The sequence below is a fragment of the Hypomesus transpacificus genome, chromosome 11 (genome assembly GCF_021917145.1).
Source record: "Hypomesus transpacificus isolate Combined female chromosome 11, fHypTra1, whole genome shotgun sequence".
Lineage (NCBI taxonomy): Eukaryota > Metazoa > Chordata > Actinopteri > Osmeriformes > Osmeridae > Hypomesus > Hypomesus transpacificus.
Genome location: NC_061070.1, coordinates 15,648,172 through 15,671,835, shown reverse-complemented (window position 1 = coordinate 15,671,835; position 23,664 = coordinate 15,648,172). Strand labels below are relative to the sequence as shown.

At 43.8% G+C, this 23,664-nt stretch overlaps 2 protein-coding genes across 2 annotated transcripts; both read left to right on the top strand.

The window, feature by feature from the left end:
• Positions 1-952: 952 nt before the first annotated feature.
• LOC124474011 (sulfotransferase 6B1-like) lies at positions 953-7,401 on the top strand. Its single transcript, XM_047029841.1, has 7 exons — positions 953-1,292; positions 2,784-2,896; positions 3,844-3,933; positions 4,669-4,795; positions 5,173-5,267; positions 5,448-5,604; positions 6,760-7,401. The coding sequence occupies exons 1-7, from the start codon at positions 1,100-1,102 to the stop codon at positions 6,885-6,887; spliced, it is 903 nt and encodes a 300-aa protein (XP_046885797.1). The 5' UTR covers positions 953-1,099; the 3' UTR covers positions 6,888-7,401.
• Positions 7,402-7,790: 389 nt separating this feature from the next.
• acoxl (acyl-CoA oxidase-like) lies at positions 7,791-23,371 on the top strand. The gene is made up of 19 exons (XM_047029837.1): positions 7,791-8,024; positions 8,142-8,238; positions 8,313-8,399; positions 8,555-8,641; positions 8,748-8,846; positions 9,034-9,148; positions 9,349-9,435; positions 9,535-9,607; positions 9,802-9,934; positions 11,229-11,263; positions 12,252-12,368; positions 13,501-13,654; positions 14,301-14,390; positions 14,988-15,097; positions 15,718-15,829; positions 16,068-16,155; positions 17,593-17,663; positions 19,368-19,469; positions 21,717-23,371. Exons 1-19 carry the CDS (start codon positions 7,870-7,872, stop codon positions 21,924-21,926), a joined length of 2,022 nt encoding a protein of 673 aa, XP_046885793.1. The 5' UTR covers positions 7,791-7,869; the 3' UTR covers positions 21,927-23,371.
• The last annotated feature ends 293 nt before the right edge of the window (positions 23,372-23,664 follow it).

Sequence of the window (23,664 nt, the reverse complement as noted above, 5' to 3'; positions counted from 1 at the left end):
GAAATGATTAACTGCCATAGAGTGTGTGGGACTGGAATGGATGGGAAGTGTCATGGTGAGCTTGGAAATTCTATTGGTTGGTGGCACTGGGCCAATATGGAACTTGAAGAGTTTCGGTGGGTCAGGTGGCTGAGCGGTTAGTGAGTCGGGCTAGTAATCAGGGGGTTGCCGGATCGATTCCCGGCTGTGCCAAATTACGTTGTGTCCTTGGGCAAAGCACTTCACCCTACTTGCCTCGGGGGAATGTACTTACTGTAAGTCGCTCTGGATAAGAGCATCTGCTAAATGTATTTATTTGCCTATTTATATGGTTGTGAATTGTCACATTGTTCAGAAGCTGTTAATCAAGTGACACTGGGATGTGTTTATGAATGAGGTGGTGTCCTGGGATTGGCTTCTTTACTGGTTGAAACTAATCGCTGGAGACTCCACTTGGTTGGACATTTCATCTGGGATATTTCAAGAACACTCCACCTTCACAACATGACTGACAGACGTCTAGCATTTTACGGTGCGTACTAAATATCATCAGTAAGTAAGGTTGTGTTAGAGAGAAAAGAAACACATGGCCAATCTACCTTCATGCATCATTAAAAAGGACACGGTCAGATATGGAATGCTGTTTTGAGAGATTATGACCAGTCCTGTATTACCTCACCAAAAGAGAGCAATCCACCCCCAACCCCCCATCTTATTTTGAAAGGGGCTCCAGCGAGGGAAGGCATTGCTGCTACAAAGAAAAAGGACAGAGAGGGGTCCCTCCCATCTGGTTAGCATTGCAGAGGCATCACCCAATCGATCACTGCCCACATTAGACTAGAAACTCCACAGGCTCCAACTGAAACCAGGAAACTCCCACTTCTCATGAAAGCATTATCTGAAGAGGCGGGCCCAGCTTCTCCTCTTCCTTCTCCTCCTCCTCTAGTATACTACTATACACTCACACCCACTACTATAAAGTCACTCTCACAGAGCCCCACTCCTTCACACAGAGAGTAGAGTGCATGGACTTCCAGCTGCACAAATAGAGACTTGTCCATTGAAACTGAAAGTGAGATTTTCTGGAGAACTTTTCTATTTGACACTAGATTTGATCAATATGAGTTCCATGTTCCCAGCCCAAATCCAGTCCAAGATGGAGCTGGCAAAGGGCATGAAGGAGGAGGAAAAGTTGTACTGGTATAATGGAGTGTTGTATCCTGTTATTATGTGCCCGGAGGAGAACATGAAGGCTTTACAAAAGCTGGAAGCCAGGGAAGATGATATCATGTTAGTTGCTTACCCCAAATGTGGTGAGTAAAAACTACTTGCCTACAGTAGTTCAGTAAAAAGTGAATGTGAAACATTTTTCACTCTGTCTTGTTGGTTACAAAGCATCCTTGTGATTAAAGACTGTACGTTTTCTATGATATAACCATTTATCTGTCTTCACCATCAAGAAAATGTTTTCAGTTTCTAGTAAAATTCCTTGTTCTAAATCAAGGGCCATAAAGTTGCTCCACATTAGATTCTAATAAATGTTCTAAAACAACCTGTGACTGGAGTATACCCTAAACTCAAAGGCTCGAGATACAGTAGTTATGGTACTTAACTAAACATTGTCTCCTTATTTGTAAGAGGCTATTTTAATGTTGTTATCGTAAAAACCACAGTGGTTATGAACACTTTATGGGTGGGATTTGTGTTTTGTATGTATCATGTTATTGATGAAGATAGGAGACTGCAACATCTCCAAAATAATCTGCAAGCTAATTTAAGTGGGACAATTCACAGCAGCAGCTCTATACTTTGATTTAGCAGTGTACTGTGTGAGAGTGGAGGTTACACACATAGACAAAACCCACAGTCTTTAGCAGCCCAACGTCTTTTCATGAGGGAAAGGCGGAGTATTGAACTATGTACAGCACCACGTCAAGGGACACTGAAATGGTGTGTGTTTGAGGAATGTTACGTGTATTTTAGTACCGAGCCTGTGCTCACTGCAAAAAGTAGCATGAAAAAGGAGTCATCCTTGGGGAAAACATACATGCCTCGCGCCATGCCACAGACCATTGGGCCCCACAGTGTGGGGTTCTGTAAAGAGACCTGCACAGTGTCTGCTGCCTCCCCCACCATCTGTAGCCTATTCAGAACGCAAACTCTCCATTTAATTTCCCTCCCTCTCTCTCTCTCTCTCTCTCTCTCTCTCTCTCTCTCGCTCTCGCTCTCGCTCTCGCTCTCGCTCTCTCTCTCTCTCTCTCTCTCTCTCTCTCTCTCTCTCTCTCTCGCTCTCGCTCTCGCTCTCGCTCTCGCTCTCTCTCTCTCTCTCTCTCTCTCGCTCTCTCTCGCTCTCTCGCTCTCGCTCTCGCTCTCTCTCTCTCGCTCTCTCTCTCGCTCTCTCTCCCTCTCTCTCCCTCTCTCTCTCTCTCTTTCTCTATGTATCTATATTTTGTAAAACAGGCAGTTACACGTTAGTTTTTCTGTCCTGGAATAAAAAGTTGATTTAGGCAATGTATCACATAGTACATTTAGCTAGTCTCTAATAAGCAAAATCCCAAGTGTGTGACTTTGGCAATGTATTTGGAATTATCCAATATGGGTTCAGAGTCCGACACAGAGTCCTATCTTACTGTAATTAGCAAGTTTACAATCCTTATCATGCATGACAAAGATCAATCTGTGCACGTTTGAAAACTGAAAGTAAGATAAAAGATTAGGCCCACATTTACAACTGAATGCCATCTGTGAGGAAAATATATGGCCATCTATTGTAATGTTTTCCATTATCTCCTGGTTTCCTGCAGGTTTCAACTGGGCAGTGGCAGTGCTTCGGAAAATCATAACCGCTTCTTCTGGAGAGAAAACTGAGAACAAGACCCCTCCGCTTATGGAGTTCTTTGGGCCCGAAATGCTGCAGGTGTGTTCCTGTGCTTGGATGTGTATGTGTGAGACTTATATATATATATCAACTGTCAATGTTGGAATGTTCCATCTGCCGTTTCGCAAGTTGGAATGTTTCACTAGTACTTGAAAATCCCTGTAACTGGACAAATACACTATGAAATGATGCTGGCACAGCTAACTCAAGCCCCTAGACATCATCTCAGGAGTGTGAACTTAGATGAGCAGAGTCAAACAAGGTCACTCATCACCCAAGTGAAGCCTTGTCTCTCACTCCCTTGACCCTAACAAGTCGAGAAGGTCTCTTAGAGTGTTATAGTCAGAGTCAAGCTTGAACTCTCTAGACTTGTGTATAGTGCTCCCTATGTAAATAATTTTCAGAAACTCAATAAGATAAGGCCTCTCATAATGTAAACATTCCAAGAATGAGAATCACCATACAGGTACTGTCCATGTAACATGATTCAGTGTACTTTCCTCTTAGGCCTCTTTTTGTGAATGTTCAATTAGGAACACATGTTTGGAATGTGACAGAGAACACCATATGTGTCTGGTAGTTATAAATGTGCTACCAGGCTGTCCTGGCTTAACTGGAAACTGTAACACAAATTGCTCAAATGCAAAACCAGTAATGGACAAACCTTGAGGAATTCACTTCAATGAACCAGTGAAACCACATTTTCTTGAATGTATGCAACTGGAGAAGTGCTGTGGGTGGCAATACTTCTCAACCGGTGTCTGTATCAACAGCTGAGTCAGCAGGGAATGGTTTGTTCACTTTTCTTAACTGTTATTACGTAAGTCTACCTACTGTTTATATCATGCCATTATTCATGCTGTGTGCAAAGAGATGGTCTTATAGTATGTCTCAGACATCACAGACAATGTTTATGGTGACCATTAAAAAGGTCATTATGTCATTCATTTCCAAGATGAAAAGTCAGAAATGCTTTTTCCTGACAGGTCATTGGTCAAGCACCATCTCCAAGGTTCTTGGGGACACACTTGCATCCAGATAACATCCCTGCATCTTTCAACGCAAAGAAAACAAAGGTCAGCAAAATGATCAGAATTTGAGTCTGCAAACTTTGTATTGCTGTCTGCAATATTGTAATTTCAAATGTTGCAAAATAACCAACTTTTGCAACTGCAGTCCTTCTTTCTATTCCTGTTGTGTGATTCAATTTGGTGTTTTTCTGATCACTAAATGGTGCCCACTTTTTAATGGGATGTATATAAAAAGTGGTGTGTGATTTCTGTACAGTACATACAGCGTTTCTTTCATTCTAAACTTTTAGTTCTGACTGTGCCTGTGGAGTCTAATGGTCTGCACTTCCTTTTTTGATTGCAGAAAATGTCATTGTAACAGAAGCAATCATTCCAATGTTATGATGTAACCACCAACCTCTAACATCCTGTTGCTGTAGGAGGCTTAAGTGTTCTTCTATAGAAGCCATGCTAGAAAACATACTGTATAGTCATGCAGTATAGTGCCCACAACACAAATCAGCACTGAGCACTATTACAGTAATTGATCAACAATGGTATTCTGGAGAGGGTTTCCACCTCCTAATCACACTTAATACCAGACCATTTGTCTAGCTAAGGACACACTGTGTCTTTAAATTCCTCCCTAAAAATTCCCTTGGGATCTAAAGCATGTCCAGAGAAACATGTCTGAGAATAGTCTGTCTCACATTGGCCTGTAATTTAGCTATGCATTGCCCTAAGGGGACTAGTAAAGCGAAATTGAATTGAGATTAATCCATCTGTGTTGATTGCAAACAGATGCTGGTCATTTTCAGGAACCCTAAAGACACACTGGTCTCCTTCTACCACTTTTCAAACAAGAACCCTGTTCTCCCCACCGCAGAGTCCTGGGACAACTTCTACTCACAGTTCATGAGTGGGGAAGGTACTTTGCAGTGTTTCTCTTTGTGTGCACTCACACATGCTGTGGGCACAAGCACCAGAGCAACCTCACAAGTCTCACAAATAAATACACTTTCACTGAGAGCCCAACAACATAACTGAAACAAAAAAGGTATTGTTGTTGATTACCGATTAAATGCATTTAATATGGACGAGGACGGTACGGGAAACTGGGTCAACTGCAGCTCCATTCTGTAGCCACTGTCTTGTACCACTTTGAGACACATCTGGACGTGCCACATCTTTTCATACCATTCCTTAGGTTTTACTGCTGCATTTTTTGTCAAACTAAGTCTGTTTTGTCAGTGAGATCCTAAAAACAAATCCTAGCCTCTGATCCATATGTTTACCTGCTTCTAGTTCCATGGGGTTCATACTTTGATCATGCACTGGCCTGGGAGAAAAAGATGGATGACCCCAATGTGATGATTGTGACTTTTGAAGAACTAAAACAGGTCACGTTTACCTCCATCTGCTTCACATAGATATAAACAGACGTATTATAATTAGTATTATATTACATATTATGAATCACAGTATTTATTTGTATTGGTTAGGGTTGCTGTATGCTACATGATATACCCTGAAGTTGATTTCTTGAGATTGATGTTGATGTTTTATTTTGTCTCCCCCAGGACCTCAATAAAGGTGTGCGTCAAGTGGCCGATTTCTTTGGCTTCAGCCTGACTGATTCTCAAGTCCAGGCCATCACTCAGGAGAGCACCTTTAATGCAATGAAAGAGAGCTCCAATGACTCCCATGGACAGATGGGCAACATCTTATTCAGGAAAGGTGTGTGTGTGTGTGTGTGTGTGTGGGTGTGTGTGTGTGTGTGTGTGGGTGTGTGTGTGTGTGGGTGTGGGTGTGTGTGTGTGTGTGTGTGTGGGTGTTTGGTTGTGCCTCCAAAGGATCATGCACTGCTGTATATCATATTTAGCTGTTAATTGTTCTTCTACAGGTACACTCTTGCACTTTTTGAGTTTCATGTTGTTTAATTGTAACTTATTTAACTGCATGGTCTTATGGTTCTTCCCTTTGGCACTTATTTGGTTTTTCACAATGTATGCTTCATGTTTTGGCTGCTTGCAATGTTTGGGGCTACCTCATTGTAGTGACCTATGCTCTTTTGTAAAGCTCTCTCTTGGAAGTCGCTTTGGATAAAACCGTCTGCTAAATGCATAAATGTAAATGTATATTGTGGAATGCGTGTCTGAGCATGCTGTATGTTCGTGAGAGCAGTATACTTAGGTTTTGTTTGTTTAGAAAAACGACAGTGTGTTAAAATTTCAATGCACAAGAATCAAGCCCAGGCTTGTGTGAGGGAACCTTGTTCTTAAGACGTCCTGAAATACAACCTCCTACGCCTTCTCTCCAAGTTGAATGCATTACTTATTTAGTGCATAACCGTGTATTCAGCAAACCATTTTTGTTCCATGCATACTTTTTACTGCTCATAATGAGCTTTTCATGTCATTGTTGTCACTTATTGACTTTTTGTGGCATGGGTCCTATAGAACAAGCCTATAGTATCTCCAAAACCTTAGAAAACCTCTCATAAACACATACTAATGTACTCTACTGGATTGTATGTGCTGCCTTGGCAGTTTAATATAGGGTGTATCTATTAACAGGACTACATTGTGGCAACATAATAGTCATGCTGCCACCTGAAAAGTCACATGCATGCTATATGCATGGTTTGTAGGTGAAACATACAGCATAGTGTATTTAAATGAACCATGTAGACATGTACAACAGGTGGTACAGATGATTTTCTGTTATCTTTTCCTTATCTCTGATTTGAAATGAATATTATTTTATCAGCTAATGTATCACTCTGCCCTGCAAATAACAGACTGAAGGAGTCATGAATACAGTTCAATGGTTTCAATAGTTTTTTATCACATACATTTTTTTTTCAAATTGGTTTATCATCCCTGTCCCCAGGGGAGGTAGGGGACTGGAAGAATCACTTCAGCCCAGCCCAGAGTCAAGAGATGGACGCTGCCTTCCAGAAGCACCTAGCAGGCACCAAACTAGGAGCCAAATTGAACTACGACCTGCACTGCAAGTAGGCCGTGTTTTCAACGGGAAAAGCACAAGCAGACAACCTACCTGCACATGAATGACAAGTGTCAAACAGCATGTATTGTTCTATCACGCAATCTGAGCTTTTGCTCAAACCTACAGTGCCAGAAAGGTGCCATTTGTTTTAATTGTTTTAATTGTTCAAGGCAGATTCAACCACGCAGATAAAGAACTTGAGATGATTGATATCCTGTTTAACATAGGACTGATCTCCGACATCAGAACAAGAGAGGTCAGGAGCAGGAATACCAAGGCAGGGAGGGGGGTGTCGTGCACAATAGGACACAAAAGAGAAGAACTTACCAATTATACATCACTGGACAAAACATCCATACAATACTACACTGTAGCCACTCAAGGATATATACTCTTTGTGAAACTGTGACATTGGAAAATACGTAGTGACAGATAAATCTCTAGATTTTATATACATCTTGTACAATTTGTTTTTATATCTCTGAACTTGAATAAAAAGTGTTTTCACAGACTGATATTCTTGCGTGTTTTGGTTGTTTATTACTGATACACAGTAGATTTTGCTCGATTCAGCATCAAATTACTTTCTCCAAGTCAAGATGGTGTTTAGTCCTAAATAAAATTACATGTTTTTCATTTCATATAATGAGTTGCTAGGCAATAGCTTTGGGCTAGGGCGTATTGTTGGTATTTCTATGTATGTGACAGTTCTCAATTTAAAACTCTTCTTTTGGAATCACCTTATAAAAGCCGCACACACATTAATCCTATAGCGGCTATGTTATTACAAAGTAGATGTGATTGTGTTCTTTTGTTTTACCTACGCGCTTCAATTTGACAGATTAAAGGGAACTGAATGTACCGTGCGAATTCTTTTCGCACAATGTGTCCAACACAGATGCACAACATCAATGAGTGACATCATCCAGACATACGGAAGTTAAATGGGAGAGTACATTTTTTCAGCGATCAAGCAGCAATCCATTGAGCAAAATGGATATTTCACCGCAAACTGGAATGTATGAAACTTCGATTGCCATCAAAACCCCTCCAAGCAGCCTTGCACGATATCTTGATGGGGAATTTTGGGAAACCAAAGATTCCATAAGGAATGCAATATCTCAATGCGAACTGTTTAAAACGAGCAGGTTTGTTTTCGCTGGATGCAACCTAATGTCAATTGTAGTCCACTATACAACTGCTGGCATCAAGATGCATATCTTACGGTAGAAGATGATCTTTACTTGCTTATATTCATTCCACAGTTATGATCTAAATTTGGATCAGAATCGAGAACTCACCGTTGATAGACTGCAATTCATTTTACAGCTGCCAGTTGTGCAACGCCAACTCAAAGATCAGGTACGAATATCAAATGAAATATCTACTACGATGTAAGTAACGTTGTGTAAAACGTGCATTCTCCGCATTTCTAGGTAAAGGACAAACAGACAGGATTTTTAGCTAAGAGCTTGGTTATAACCGAACTGGTCTGCTCTGCAGATATGTCCACAGGAGTTAAGGTAAAACTTGGGTAACACAATATTCTATGTGGCTCACCACCCTACATAATTTGTATTGCATTTTTTATGCACACATGCTGTATATGATTTATAATCATACTGCATTTTAGCATAAGAACAAGTCTGAAGATAGATTCTCAATTGTTGTCCAATAGTTAGGGGTAGTATGTGGACTGTTTGGAGGTGCTGTCACCAACCTGGGTTGTCTTGAGCAGAAGACCAAGTGGTACCTGCCTGTTACGGTGCGTATTGGTCCCCATCCCAGTCAAGTGGTGCTCTCTTTACTCCTAGTGATCCAAAAGCCAGTATATCTAACTACGTGCTTCGGTGGTGTGTGTATGTTTGCAGGAACTGGAGTTCACAGGGATGTTTGCCATGACAGAGAGAGGACATGGGAGTAATGTGAGAGGAATCTTGACGGAGGCTCGCTACGACCCTTCTACACAGGTCAGCCCAGTCATTTGGATAAATAGCTGTAAAATACATTATGTAAAGCCATATTTACATACACTCACAGTTGTACCAATAATATTTTCCATTTGCCATCTATCATCATCATGTGACATCAAACAACTTAACTTCCCTTTCCCCTCTCTCTCTCTCTCTTTCTTTCTCCCCCTGTCTCTCTCTCCAGGAGTTTATCATCCACACACCCTGTGAAGATGCACAGAAGATGTACATAGGGAACTCAATGAAAGGACACTACGCTTCTGTCTTTGCCCAGCTCATCATCCACGGAGAAGTCCAAGGTGGGCTTCCACCCTGTCGGTTGAGAGAGAGAGCAAGAGAGACCTGAGCTTAGGTGGTCAGCAGAGAGAGAGAGAAAGAGAGAGAGGGGGGGAGAGAGAGAGAGAAACCTGAGCTGTGGTGGTCAGCAGAGAGAGAGACCTGAGGTGTGGTGGTCAGCAGAGAGAGAGACCTGAGCTGTACATCTCTCCCGTCTGTGCAGGTCCTCACTGTTTCATCGTGCCAATCCGAGACAAGCACGATGTTATGTACACGGGGGTAACCGCCATCGACATGAAGCACAAAGAAGGTAGTTAGCATGGCCATGTCTCCATGACAATGAACGCCGCAATCTGAGTGTTTTGTATTTATTTAAATTCTCACTGGTCTCTGTGTACTTCTTTCTCAGGGCTGCATGGGGTTGACAACGGGATCCTGATCTTTGACAATGTGAGGATTCCCAGAGAGAATCTGCTCAGCAAGTAAGTCAACTGGCTTGCTGATACCGATATGTTTCAAGAAACATAAATTAGTTAACAGTGATAGTTACATATGACACGAAAGGCAATGAAGAGAGGGGAAGACATGCAGTCTAGGGCCCAGGACAGATTTGAACAGTGCGGTAAGGCCCCAGGGCCACTAACCTTTGCTTGTGTGTGTGTGTGTGTGTGTCTAGGTTTGGCAGTGTGTCAGCAGACGGACAGTACTCCTCTCCCATTCAGAACAAGAGTCGGCGTTTTAACGCCATGTTGGCTGCCCTGACCCCCACCAGGCTGGGCCTCACAGTCCAGGCCATGACTGCCATGAAGGTGAGACAAAGCTGCAAGAAAAAACAGCAGAAGTACATATGTCTTTGACAAATGAAACCACGTTCTGTAAGTCTCAGGGGACAGGAGAGGAGGGCGAAAGGAAAGTAGGTTTTATCAAGATGCAAGCAAGGGAGGAGGTGCACGAGAGAAGCACAGACATGTTAGACAACAAGCCAAACAGGTTCGCAACAGCAGGTTTTGAGCAAATATTCTTAAGGTTTTATATATATACCATAAGTAAAGCATCTGATGAACAGTGTTATGATCAGTATACAGTTATTAATCTTTAACCTTAGGCAAATAAGAAGACGTTTATTTTTTGAAGTATATTGCAGGGTCAATCTGGTCTTTTTTCAGAAGAATTTAATATGTTCTATTTCTTGGTAGCAGCTAGGGGGCAGTCCTGTCTCATTCTCTATATCCCCATCATCAACAATACATAGTTATACTGCTAATTAACCACTGCAATGGGTCCTCCTAGGTACAGTGTACCAGTGTAGGATTGACTAGGTTTGTCCAGTCAGGGCTATGGTATGTTATTTTGCCAGTCTAAGGGGGTTCAGATGGCTGAGCGGCTGAGCAGTTAGGGAATTGGGCTAGTAATCTGAAGGTTGCCGGTTCACTTCCTGGCTGTGAAAATTACATTGGGTCCTTGGGCAAGGCACTTCACCCTACTTGCCCTGGGGAATGTCCCTGTACTTACTGTAAGTCGCTCTGGATCAGGAGTTTTCAACCGGGGGTCCGCACACATCAGTGGATTACTTTCTAGAAAGAATGGTGGTCTCTCTGACAAAACCAGTTGAAAACCCCTGCTCTGGATAAAAGCGTCTGCTAAATCACCAACATGGATCCAAGCAGGACTTACTCATTGACTAGTCTGCTGTCCGACTGCAGAAACAAAAAAAAGTGTCATAATCTTCGGGGATGAATGTAGTTGAGTCATGATGAGCAGTCACTAAGGAAAGACCCATGAAAACATGACTGGATTGAGGATATGGTTAATGTTTGCTGTATATGCACCTGGTTTGGTTTATCTCTGTTGCCTCTCAGTTCAAGCATGTTATCTTGTTATACCCTGCACACAGTGGTGCAACCTAGCCTTTGGACGAGGGTAAAGATCCAGTAGCACTAGTTCAACCGTCTGTAGCGGAGCCAAGGGAAATAGGGAAGGGCAACCTTATAGCAGTTGATGTCCCCTGTTGACTTCATCGCTGTGAACCCTCCTTCTGTTTTTCTGTGTACCTATATACCCTCTCTGCCCCCCTCCCCCCCTCTCCCTTCCTTCCTTCCACAGCTGGGTCTCGTCATAGCAGTCCGATACAGCCACAGGTACATTGCACATTGCAGCCTCACCTCTTCCACACAAAGACATGTACTCCACAATGTGCATCCATGTCCATGTGCTGGTATCTACATAGATCACATCATCTTTTAAGGAGCCCAGTCCTACCTACAGTGTTCTGGCGACATCCCTTAGAAAATCTTCATGAGGGTTTCTAGAGAGATTCTGTCTTTCCACCCAGACGTGACATGTGTTGTTTCACTTGACAACACCCCCCCCCCCCCCCACCCCCCCTCCCTCCATTTCTCCCTCACCCCCACAATCTCTCAGAGGGAGTTTCTTGTTGTTCGACCGCATCTGCTCTGGTCCTGTGTACATCCTTTTGTGTGTGTGTGTTCCGCTGAAGTTTCCATTGCGGGGGAGAGAGCGTAGGAGGGGGGAGAGCCAGAGGGGGAGGGGGGGGAGGAGGCATGGGTTCTCTCTGTGGTTGGCATCCCCGAGCAGAATCACCCCAGAGAGAGATGGAAAGATGGAGGGAGAGATCATACCTTCTGCTCAGCGGCCTGACTCTTGTCCCCTGTGCAGACTGCGCCCTGTCTACACGGCTCATTCTGTACAACACACTTCAGCAAATGATGTGCTACTCGAATCTGAACTAGAGAGAACCTTTTTTTTTGTCACTTTCACTGAGTAGTGGGCAATATTTTCCAACCCATCTACTCTTGACACAGACACACTGACACACACACACACACACAGACACACTGATACACACACACACACAGACACACTGACACACACACCAGGCACCTGTGTTTCTGGTTAGATCCACTCACAGATAGCGTTTGTAGTGCTTCCACAGCAGCAGGTGCACTGCGCACATGTTTGTGACCACATCAGCGCAGAGATGCTAAAGTACAATACACACCCAAACATACTGTACACTCACACACACACACACACGTGTTCCCGCTCTCGTGCTTACACAAACACATGTCTTCTCTTCTACCATGTTTGCTCTTTTATACCCCGCAGTCGTCGTCAGTTTGGGCCTAAGGACAAGGACGAGGTGAAGATCATTGAACATCAGACCCAGTACATCCGTCTGATGCCTCACCTGGCAGCTGCCCTGGCCCTCACCTTCACTACCAGGTAACTCAGCCTCTACAGGGGAATACAGCCTCCACAGGGTAACACTGACTCTACAGGGGAATACAGCCTCCACAGGGTAACACTGACTCTACAGGGGAATACAGCCTCCACAGGGTAACACTGACTCTACAGGGGAATACAGCCTCCACAGGGTAACACTGACTCTACAGGGGAATACAGCCTCCACAGGGTAACACTGACTCTACAGGGGAATACAGCCTCCACAGGGTAACACTGACTCTACAGGGGAATACAGCCTCCACAGGGTAACACTGACTCTACAGGGGAATACAGCCTCCACAGGGTAACACTGACTCTACAGGGGAATACAGCCTCCACAGGGTAACACTGACTCTACAGGGGAATACAGCCTCCACAGGGTAACACTGACTCTATAGGGGAATACAGCCTCCACAGGGTAACACTGACTCTACAGGGGAATACAGCCTCCACAGGTTAACACTGACTCTACAGGGGAATACAGCCTCCACAGGGTAACACTGACTCTACAGGGGAATACAGCCTCCACAGGGTAACACTGACTCTACAGGGGAATACAGCCTCCACATGGTAACACTGACTCTACAGGGGAATACAGCCTCCACATGGTAACACTGACTCTACAGGGTAACACTGACTCTACAGGGTTGCACTGCCTCCACATGGTAACACTGCCTCCACATGGTAACACTGCCTCCACATGGTAACACTGACTCTACAGGGTTACACTGCCTCCACATGGTAACACTGCCTCCACATGGTAACACTGCCTCCACATGGTAACACTGCCTCTACAGGGTAACACTGCCTCCACATGGTAACACTGCCTCTACAGGGTAACACTGCCTCCACAGGGTAACACTGCCTCTACAGAGTAACACTGCCTCCACATGGTAACACTGCCTCCACATGGTAACACTGCCTCTACAGGGTAACACTTGGTCTCTACGTGGTAATACATACAGCTGTAACAGGGGACATTTTTTCTGCACAAGAAAACGAAACCCTGTAACAGCCCCCTGTGTCTCATCAACAGGGTGGGCCATGTCACGTGTCTTGCTCTCCACCAGAGGGTGCTGTCTCCTTAATGCACCTGTTCAAGAGAATGTGCGTGTGTGTGTGTCTTTGTCAGGTATGCTGCGAGGGTGATGGACCAGGCACTGAGTGAGGGAGAGGATCTGGACAGCAGACGCTCCCTTCAGGCCCTGGTAGCTGGACTCAAGGCCTACAGCACCTGGGGGAACCTGGCCTGCCTGCAGGAGTGTCGCGAGTGTACCGGGGGCATGGTGTGTGTGTGTGTGTGTGTGTGTGTATTTGTGAGTGATAGGGAGATGAGTTTATACACGGTATGCATGAGTACATAAACGGTCAAATGTGTTTGCGTGAGTGTATTTGCGTGAGTGTGCCGAAAACCCATCCCTCCAGAACTTAGTTATTTCTAAAGAGCTTAATATCTTCTCCCAATGGAAGTGTATTCAGGTGTGGGTGATGCAAGCCCATGTCAGGAAACTACAGCACAGTAAACCTGTGCTTGAATGTGTGTGTGTCAGAGCCATCAGTCTGCACGTGTTGCTGTTAGTAGGCCCTGGTATTTGCCTGTTGGTCTTTTTGCTGAAAGAAAAGCAGGTGTACTAGTGGAGGCTCGCGTCACAGAATTTGTACAAGTGTAACAAGATAGATATTTTAAGGAAATGTGTTCACTGGGTAGAGCACATACCACTAAGGCTAAGGCCATAAGGAAGGGGCTGGGGTTTGATTCTGGCCTGGCCCATTTCCTGCATGTCTTCTTCTCTTTCTCCCCCTGATTTCTTGTCTCTTTCCAACAATCTCTGGATACGTTTTTTTTCAAGGAAATGTTAACGTAGAGCCAGTTTTTGCCATGGACTGCAGGCCGTATTGTTGTGTTCTAAGGCTGTGTTCTCCTCCATGCAGGGCTTCATGATGGAGAACCGTATCCCCGGTCTGAAATGTGACTCGGACGTGTTTGTCACTTTCGAAGGGGACAACGTTGTCATGCTACAGGTGTGCCAGCGAGTCCAAAGTGGACCATTATCCTACAACATGAACTGCACTGTGTTGGGCTTTTTAAAGCAGGATATCTGTGACTCATCTTGACATGGCTGTCTTTGTTTGTCATTCTACTTTTAAAAGCCACTTTGTTCGAACCTTGACCCATAGGGAATAGACAGTGGCTCGGGGCCAAACCAGATTTGGTTCTTCTGCATCTAAACGGATCGAAATGACCCGCAAAATGTTTGGAAAGATTGAGAACAGATTGCAAATCTATATTGAAAGAGCCTCTTTAGTTTGAGAAGGGGCTTGTGCATGCAGAGAAGAAACCGTCTCCATTGGATTACGCGTAACTTATTTTTCTCTCAGAGCTGGAGATTGAGTAACACACCCTAATTGGGATATACTGTAGTGGGAAAATTCCCTCTTTTGGATGTGCTGTTGTGTGCCAACCAAACCAATGTGTTACGATCTTCGAATTCAGTTTGACATCTAATCTGAAGTGAACCCTGACATGTCTGATGGGTACCTGTTACCTATGACCTCTGGCCTGTGGCGTGTGTGTGTGTGTGTGTGTGTGTGTGTGTGTGTGTGTGTGTGTGCGTGCAGGTGGTTGTGCGGGAGCTGATGTCCCAGTACACCAGACAGATGTCGGGCAACATGTTGGCCAGGCTCATCAGTACCTGGTCTGGCTCAGTCTCCGACACCCTCAGAACCAGGTAACCAGCCAAGCTCCTGGTTAGATGGATCAAGCCATGGTAAAATGCTCGTCCCATTCTATACCCCCCCCCCCCCCCCCCCGCCCCCCAAGACCCACCACCCACACCTAGTTAGCAGCACTTTTGAAGCAGATTCACTATGTTTTAAAGTATGTATTTTCAAGCCCTCCCAGATCCAGAGAATGACCCTCCCAGTATCCAGGCTGTGCGTGTCCTTTACTAACTGATTACCTTGACATGTCCCACTGCTTCTCAGATGTCCATAAATAAACCGTCTGAACACAGATCCCTCTCATTGTCTGTCCCATTAACCCAAAGAAGCGCAATCACGCCTCATGTCTCACCCACCACAGCAGTCAGTATATTTATAATATGTCGTATATTTAGATTATATTTAGATATTGTCTGACGTTGGATTTTTGTTTATTAATCAGATGTAGCATGGACATCAAGTCATCTGAGTGGTCCCAGTCTCCCTGAATAGACCAGTGTGACATTTTACCTTTAGGCTTTCACATGATTTTCTATATGTGCTGAATGTGTAGAGCTTGTCTGAGCATGCTAGTGCCAGCCCTGTCTGTGTGTATTGCGTGACGGTTGTTCACCCTGCCTCTCTTCAGCATCCTGGCGTTCAGTGTGGACAAGGTGAGCGACCTGAGCTTCCTGCTCAAGGCTCTGGCGTACAGGGAGAGGGTCCTCCAGCGCAGCCTGGCTGCCAGGCTCTACACCAAGGTCAGAACCAGTGCATACACGTCAACAATTTGAAAAGGTGTCCAACCTCTCAGAAAGTCTTTATATCGTCCAATAAGTCTTTATAGATTCTAATAAGACATTAATGAGGTTTAATTATGTCTAATAAAGGTTTTATGGATTCTGATAAGGCCTTTGATTTCTTTTTTTATGAAGTGTTTAGTAGGTGTTTATGGAGTCTTTTGTTTATAAAGCTCTTCCTCGTCATTGTTCCGTCCAGGTGGAAAGAAACAAAGAGCCATTTTTCGACGCTTGGAACTCCTGCCTGCACCATGTGACCTGCCTGGCTATGGCTCATATACACAGAGGTGGGTGGAGCTAAAGATTGATGGCCCCTCCCCCTCATCCTGACCCTTAATGTAGGAGCTGCAAGTAAAAATATTGAGCACCCCTTGTTTGGTCATGATTTGACAGTATGCTTCATGTCCACCTCAACATTATGACATATCGAGATAATTCGTATCTGCGGCTTTGTTGAGATGTAACTCTCACCTTGAGTAATCAGCTTTTTTGAATCCTAATGCCTGGCCTTAAGAAGAACACCTAACTCAGTTACACGGCATGGTTCCCTATGTGCAGCCCTGTGTGCAGCAGGTAGACGGTTCCCTGTGTGCAGCAGGTAGACGGTTCCCTGTGTGCAGCAGGTAGACGGTTCCCTGTGTGCAGCAGGTAGACGGTTCCCTGTGTGCAGCAGGTACATGGTTCCCTCTGTGCAGCAGGTAGACGGTTCCCTGTGTGCAGCAGGTACATGGTTCCCTCTGTGCAGCAGGTAGACGGTTCCCTGTGTGCAGCTTGTACACGGTTCCCTGTGTGCAGCAGGTAGACAGTTCCCTGTGTGCAGCAGGTAGACGGTTCCCTGTGTGCAGCAGGTAGACGGTTGCCTCTGTGCAGCAGGTAGACGGTTCCCTCTGTGCAGCTTGTACACGGTTCCCTGTGTGCAGCAGGTAGACGGTTCCCTCTGTGCTGGCTGCAGTCTCCTAGTCACTGTGGCATGAGCTCTGCAAGCTCCCACCCACACTTCTGCACATGTGGCTTGACATTTGTACTTTTCTTAACTTTTTTCTAAGTTTAGAGCACTTGTATATATCAATGTAAACTTTTACATTTGGTGTGCATTGTTAATTTGCAAAAAACAAAATGTTTTCATGGCAAACTGTATTAGTGTTTTGCTTTTAGTGTTATATGATTTGTGTTATGAGACCAGTGGGGCAATGTAAAGAGGCTCCTCAAGAAGACCATAACCTTTCAATTTTCTCACTTGACTCCCACATATACTAACACACACTCATAGACACACACACAGAGATTGACTTTAACCAGGCCTAAAGTACCCTAGAACACCAGGGCCTGTGATGTTTGTCAGATAAGAGAGTGACTGGGCGCAGACTAACACTTTGAGGCTGCCACAGTGTGAAAAGCTGTAGTTGAAATAGTCAAACCTCAAACCCATTGTGTGTAAATCCATTTTGTCTTTTTGATTCTGTCCAGCAGTCATTTCTCTTTAAGGTGCCAATTGAAAGACTAGAACTGTCTTACACTTTTTTGTAATTTGTCGAATAATTGTATTTAAATGTGTTTATTGAATGTGTAATGTGAAAAAATATATAAATTTTAATGACACTCTTATTTGGAGGTGGAGAGTGGGAGGGGGTTGCAGTGTTAGTGTAATGACCTGTTACATTGTCTGCTGATAACAACTTTGTTTTTCAGCTTCTGTGTTGTTCTCTTTTTTTGGACGTTCTTAGTGACCTTGGAGCAGTTTGCACTGGCCATTCAAGAGTGCCCAGTTGAGGAGGACCGCACCTTGCTAACGAAGGTGCGTGTGTGTGTGTGTGTGTGTATGTTAAAAACAAGTTTTCCACTCTTCTACTATCTCTCACCCCTCAATAGGAAACCATCACTGTCTCATTTTGAGTCATCAGCCAAGCTCCTATGGAAAGTTCTCAGAATCTGAGACAAAGTGAAGCATTGTGATCTTTCAGCTCGGGGGAGCCCGAGTGAACATGCTTTGAAGACACTTTTTAACAAGATATCGTCACCTCTTATTAGACAGGCTAACTGAGTGGGGGGTTAAGAAATAGCATCAAAGAAGCCGTGGAGACCAAACACTGTGGTGAATATGACATCATCAATGTGAGCCATGTAATGGCTGTGCCATGTGTCCTATCCACCTGTGGCTCCCCATGGCTCTGCCTAAGTCCTCCTGCCTGCTGACACCCCACCACCCACCAGCCCATATCTGCCCTGCCTGTCTGCGTCCCAGCCTGTTCTGTTGTGCAGACTCAGACAGCCAGCCGTGCTTGCGCTGATCAGCCTGTGTATATGTACCCAATTAGGGTCTGCACCCCCTCTACCTCCCCCCATCTCTCTGGAGAAAGGGCTGATGGATGACAAAGAAGTCATTCACGTCCATTAAAAGGGGAAACACCTTCTGTTCATGGGACTGCGTTTCCTTTTCCTGTCATCTACTGTACTGCGTCTTAAAATACTCCCTGTGCATGCGGCATAGGCTGCATGTGAACTCAGGGAAGCGAGCAGTGCTCGGTTATGTTTCAACGTTTTGTACGTGAGCCAGTTAGTTATGGACTTGAAACTGTTTTTTTGTGACTGCTACCATACAGTTAGTCCACGCATGTGAAGAATTCCAGTCATCCTTCTGACATGACTGACAAATGTCGATGCTGAGGATCCATCCAATCCCATGCCAGCTCCCATGTCTATTCTTACCTCCAGCTCACTCCCACATTAGCCACTTTGCATAAGAGGAACAGAGAGGGAGTTGACTTCCGGGTTCTAGGCAGACAACCAGCAGAGTCAGCAGGATGGGTCAAAAGCCACCACCGTGTTTGACCAGAAGGAACATAAAACTTGAGCACACACACACACACACACACACACGGATGAGCACTTGCGTAAACACAGCACCACACACTTTGCCAGTGCTGTAGGTGCATTTCCTCTCACACAAACAAGCCCCATCACAGTGCACACACACATTGTCAGAAGTCATGTTGTTGTCTCCCTGTGGAGAACTGCAAGGCCCCTCTCTCTATTTTCCACGACACTCTTTTCTTTGATCTCCTGTGACAGTTATTTGTCAGACACATTGATGTGTACACACACACATACACACACACTATCACCTCTGAAGAAACCATGTATTAGACCACCGGTCTATAATTTTCCATTTCCTTCATGTTCTTCAGTCTACACACTATCAGTTATGACCTGACAACAGTAGCCATGTTGTTCAAACACATTTACCAGATCCTGTTCCAATAACAAGCCTTTTCACTTGGTGAACTGATGTAATGTAAATCATGGAGAAAGATTCATGTAAATCATGTAGAACAACAGGTAAAACAAACTGCCACTGTTGTGTTACAAAACAACTATCCTACACCGTCTCTTCCTTACGATGAGGACCTTCGGTTTCTGTTCTCTTCCACCTGATTTCTATGGCGATGGTTGATAGAGTTTATGTATGTGTGTGTTTGTGTATGTGTGTGTGTGTTACTAGTTCTGTCTGCTTCACGGGACAAGCCTGGTGTTCCAGGAGAGAGCTTGGTACCTGGAGCACCACTACCTGACCCCTGCCACCAGCCGACTGATACGCAGCCAGGTAGGACACACACACACACACACAAGTACGTGAATGCACAGTGAAATATTTAGAAATTCAATCTCCACTACATCAACGTGTATTCTGTTCTGAAATAGATTTCCTAAACGGCTGTTCCATGTGACTGTGAAGATTACATTATTTGACATGATTCATTATATTGATATTTTCTACCCCACAATTGACCCCCCAAAAAACTTGTAAACCAGTCCTGGATTTATAACGGACCTCTGTATTGATCATGTAGCCATCACGGATTGAGTTAAAATAAATCTTCAATAAATACTTGTTATTCTCGCCTTATGATGAACAGTGTGCCAGTGTAATACCAAGTTGTACCAAAAGTGTTGGTCGTGTGATTAGCCTAGGGCCAGCTGTGTTTACCAGACAGGGCTGAACATCAGTGTCCAACATTTCAGCTTTGCGGTTTTAAAAGAGCAAGAAAAGGTGGGAAAGAGGGGACAGGGGGAGGAGGAGTGGGAGAGAGAAAGTAGAGAGAGTTGGTTAAAAAACAGTAGTGTGATCAGGCCATGCAAATCACCTTTGGCCCTCCCAGACTATCAAGAGACAGAAAGGGAAAGAGGCTAGCCTAGACTGAAACTGCAAGACAGTCTCACCTGATACCGTACTGTAATATATAGATACGTTTCTATTACCACACGCAAATCGACTCCATTACTTGCCAAGACTATTGTCATTGTAATAATCGAGTTAGTAAATGATGGTTTTAGTTATTTCTGTGAATGGTTTGTGTAAGTCATCTTCCTCTCCATGAGGGGGCAGTAAGGGCAGGGAGCAGCTGTTGAGGGGATGGACAGAGAGACAGAGCTGGCATGTGTGTGTGAACTCCCCAGCAGGGTTCCTCGTCTCCAGAGTCACAGTGCAGCTGTAGACACAGGCTCTTGTTCCCCAGGTCAATATTGGCCCATTGGGGGAGGCATGGTCCACTGCATGGGAATCTGGACAATGGGCATAAGCTATCAATGGCCAGTTGTCAGTAAATGTCACATGCATATTCACGCATGCGTTCAGGAAGCAAGCTCACACACACACACACACACACACACACACACACACACACGAGACTTGTTGATGAGATTTGTTCTGATTCTTATATTAGGGAAGATAGTCTTTAGACACTGGGAAATCTGCTGTTTCTGGTGTATTCTGGGCTTACAGCCTGCATTGGGTCAACAAAGTAACAACTGATGGAGGTGTCAGATCTTCAACACAGCCCTTTTTAACCTTGCTGCTACCACAGACTTGTAGTTCAGCCATTGTGAAAATGAATTCAGGAGTGATAAATTCAAAAGCCAAACTGTTAAAGTAGGTTGAATGGAGAATTTAGTTCAGATATTAACATAACCTTCCACAAATGTATTCAGATACTGTCTTTCCACCCACCATGATGTGAGCTATTCCTCCACTATGGGATGTGCAAAATGTAAAAATATAAATCTTACTAAAAACGGCAGTATTATGGAGTTTGATTATTGACCCCTATCAATAAATAATATTTATAGCAGAGTAGTTATAGTGAGAGAGAGAGAAAAAAAACCATGTTCTGAAAGTTATTGAATTTGTCACAATCAGCTGCTGATATGGAAACTGTAGTTCTCCTCGTGGTCCAGCAGATGGCGTCTTATTGGATCTCACCTGGACTACGTATAACCATATTTACACTGCATTTGTTTGTTAACATTCAGACTGTGGTCAGTAGGAGTTGGCAGCATTACTCATTGTTTCCAGACCTTTGGTTTTAATGGGCATCTTAAAATCGCAGTAGGGTTCAGATTGCCCTGTCTGTAAATTGTGACTGTGATATCATTAGCCCTCCCCAGAGTGATAGAGGGGGACTAGAGTTCCTGCAGGAGCTTGTTAGATTAAATTACAACACATAAAACTGACTCATCAATTGTATGGGGCTGAGGGTCAACTGAGAACGGGTATGTTCCTCAACATCAATATGTCAGTGCGAAGGAGAAAGACCTCAAAATACAATTTATTTTTTTAAAGGATAGAAAGGCTGGCTATACCATTAGAACACAGACTATTTAAAACATGGGAATTTCCAATAAGTCATGTTTTGTTGTAAGTACTTTGTTTTGTTGGAAGTACTTTGTATTTTACAATCCTTTCAGCAGCCAGATATTTCCCACGCTCGTCTTTATTGTTGGATATTGATTTTGTATAAGTGTTATTGATTAGCACCCTAATGTGCGCCTGCGCAATTGCTTCCTCCCCCAGCTGCTGGAGCTATGCAGGCTGGTGAAGGACGAGGCCCTAAAGGTGGTGTCTGACTTCAACATCCCCTCCTCCTGCATCCAGGCTCCCATCGCCGGGGTGGCTAATCCCAGAGCCCCATGGGCCTTCTACTCTCAGCCCCCCGATCCCAGCACAGCCCACTCTGCTGGGCCACACTGCACATCCAAGCACAACACTGTCTCCAAGTTGTGAAGGTCACCAAAGCACACTTGATTTATAGAACGTACAAATTCAACCAGAACCCCCACCTGCTAAAATCAATAACCCGAGTATAAAATTAAGTTTAAATCTATCGGGTATAATATGGTTGTTGACCCAGCTCTAGACCACTGGAGCTTTAACACCTCAAGTTATAGATGAGATATACTTATACTACCCAGGTGTAGTACAGTTTGTGATTATTTACAGATACATTCAGTATGTCATTAGTGCCAATCTTACATTCAAAGTTTTTGCCTTTGAACATCTAGAATGTTGATAGACACCGCCACAGTGTCTTAAAAAACATCTGTAAACAGGCAGTGACACCAGGGATCTGACTCAAGGTTTGTGATAGTCCTGGGTTTTTCATGGGAGTTTCGCCTCATAAAATTGAGGGTTTTAGGTTGGTTTAGGTGAATGTCAGTGTAGTTCTACAGGATCTGTGAAATTCTCAGTGACATTTCAATAGCTCTTTTTACTAGCAATACATTTCTGTGCTAACATGACCTATAAACAGGTCAATTTACTGTATATCCAGACTGAGTCATTGTGTAGTGTGAGTAGCCACTCAAATGACCAGGCAGAGATTTGCCGATTCCCTGGATTTCATACTTCTTGTGCAATAAGTGAGCTAAACGTGGGTTAAAGGATCCTGAATAAGTGCTGCCATAGAAACAGAAACTGGAAGCCTCATTGTCTGTGTGACTTCAGACACCTGGTTAGAAACAGACTGGGGGTGGATGGTAACAGCCGACAAAGCAGACGCTTGACTATCGTGTGGGCTGAGACTTGCAGACTCTCAAACTGTACTGTAGGTTGATACCTGAAGGATGATTTGATTTGGCCTGCTTGATTGTTTAGTGGTCAGTATTTGCATGTTGACAGAAATGTGTTTCATCCAAACTACGACTAGAACCATATTCAGATATGGATCTCTGTCGTGTCTTTATCGCACTGATATGTGTGCAAGCTAAAACACACACATACACAGACAAGACATTAAAACATTTTTTTTTTACAATAAGCTACCCCCTGCCAACAGCTTTATCTGTTTGTTGAAAAACAAATAGATCTTGAACAATGTTTGATTAAGAATGTTAATGACACTTTATATTTATAATATATTGTATAGGCATTTTTTATCAATTATATTGCTCTTATTTCAAAACATTATTTTGCCAATATGGACATATCTGGGCTTACCTGTAGTTTTGATTCCTGTAGTGGAATATTGACTGGCTCCTTTGATAAGAAAATACTTATTTACTGTATTTCCTTTCTCTACTAACTTTAGCTTGTTTAGTCATTTCAAAATCATTTCAAAAATCTGTTTTTCAATCATGGCCAAGTCTTAGTTTTGTCTGCCATATTGCTGAAAATCTGTAATTGCGTACTGTTCTTAATAAATTCTTTTTTAGGTAGCCTGTGATTTAAAATGTCGTCCATGTTTTATAGTTTGTTCAAATGATTGGTGCTGATGTTATTGCAGGATATCTCTTTATTAGAGGCCAGTGACTTTTATAGGCATGAGCAGAATAGTTAAATGATTAGCAGAAGACAGTGAAAGAGTGTTTTAAACGGCTGAATGTGTGGGTTGAAGTGTGAAAGTTGTGTCTGCTATGTCAGTGGTTCAATAGGCTGTATGTGGATTCATCTATACAGTGTGTGTTTTCTACCAGAGGTGTGAATTTGACCACATTTTCTCATTCATCTTGGTGTTTTTTTATGA

What these genes read in the sequence shown, in the direction of transcription:
- LOC124474011 (XM_047029841.1), top strand. Translation starts at nt 1,100, where the DNA reads ATGAGTTCCATGTTCCCAGCCCAAATCCAGTCCAAGATGGAGCTGGCA. An exon ending in TCAACGCAAAGAAAACAAAG is followed by an intron (nt 3,934 to 4,668) that starts GTCAGCAAAATG and finishes GATTGCAAACAG; the next exon opens with ATGCTGGTCATTTTCAGGAA. An exon ending in CAACATCTTATTCAGGAAAG is followed by an intron (nt 5,605 to 6,759) that starts GTGTGTGTGTGT and finishes CCCTGTCCCCAG; the next exon opens with GGGAGGTAGGGGACTGGAAG.
- acoxl (XM_047029837.1), top strand. Translation starts at nt 7,870, where the DNA reads ATGGATATTTCACCGCAAACTGGAATGTATGAAACTTCGATTGCCATC. An exon ending in AACGCCAACTCAAAGATCAG is followed by an intron (nt 8,239 to 8,312) that starts GTACGAATATCA and finishes CCGCATTTCTAG; the next exon opens with GTAAAGGACAAACAGACAGG. An exon ending in AGTGGTACCTGCCTGTTACG is followed by an intron (nt 8,642 to 8,747) that starts GTGCGTATTGGT and finishes GTATGTTTGCAG; the next exon opens with GAACTGGAGTTCACAGGGAT.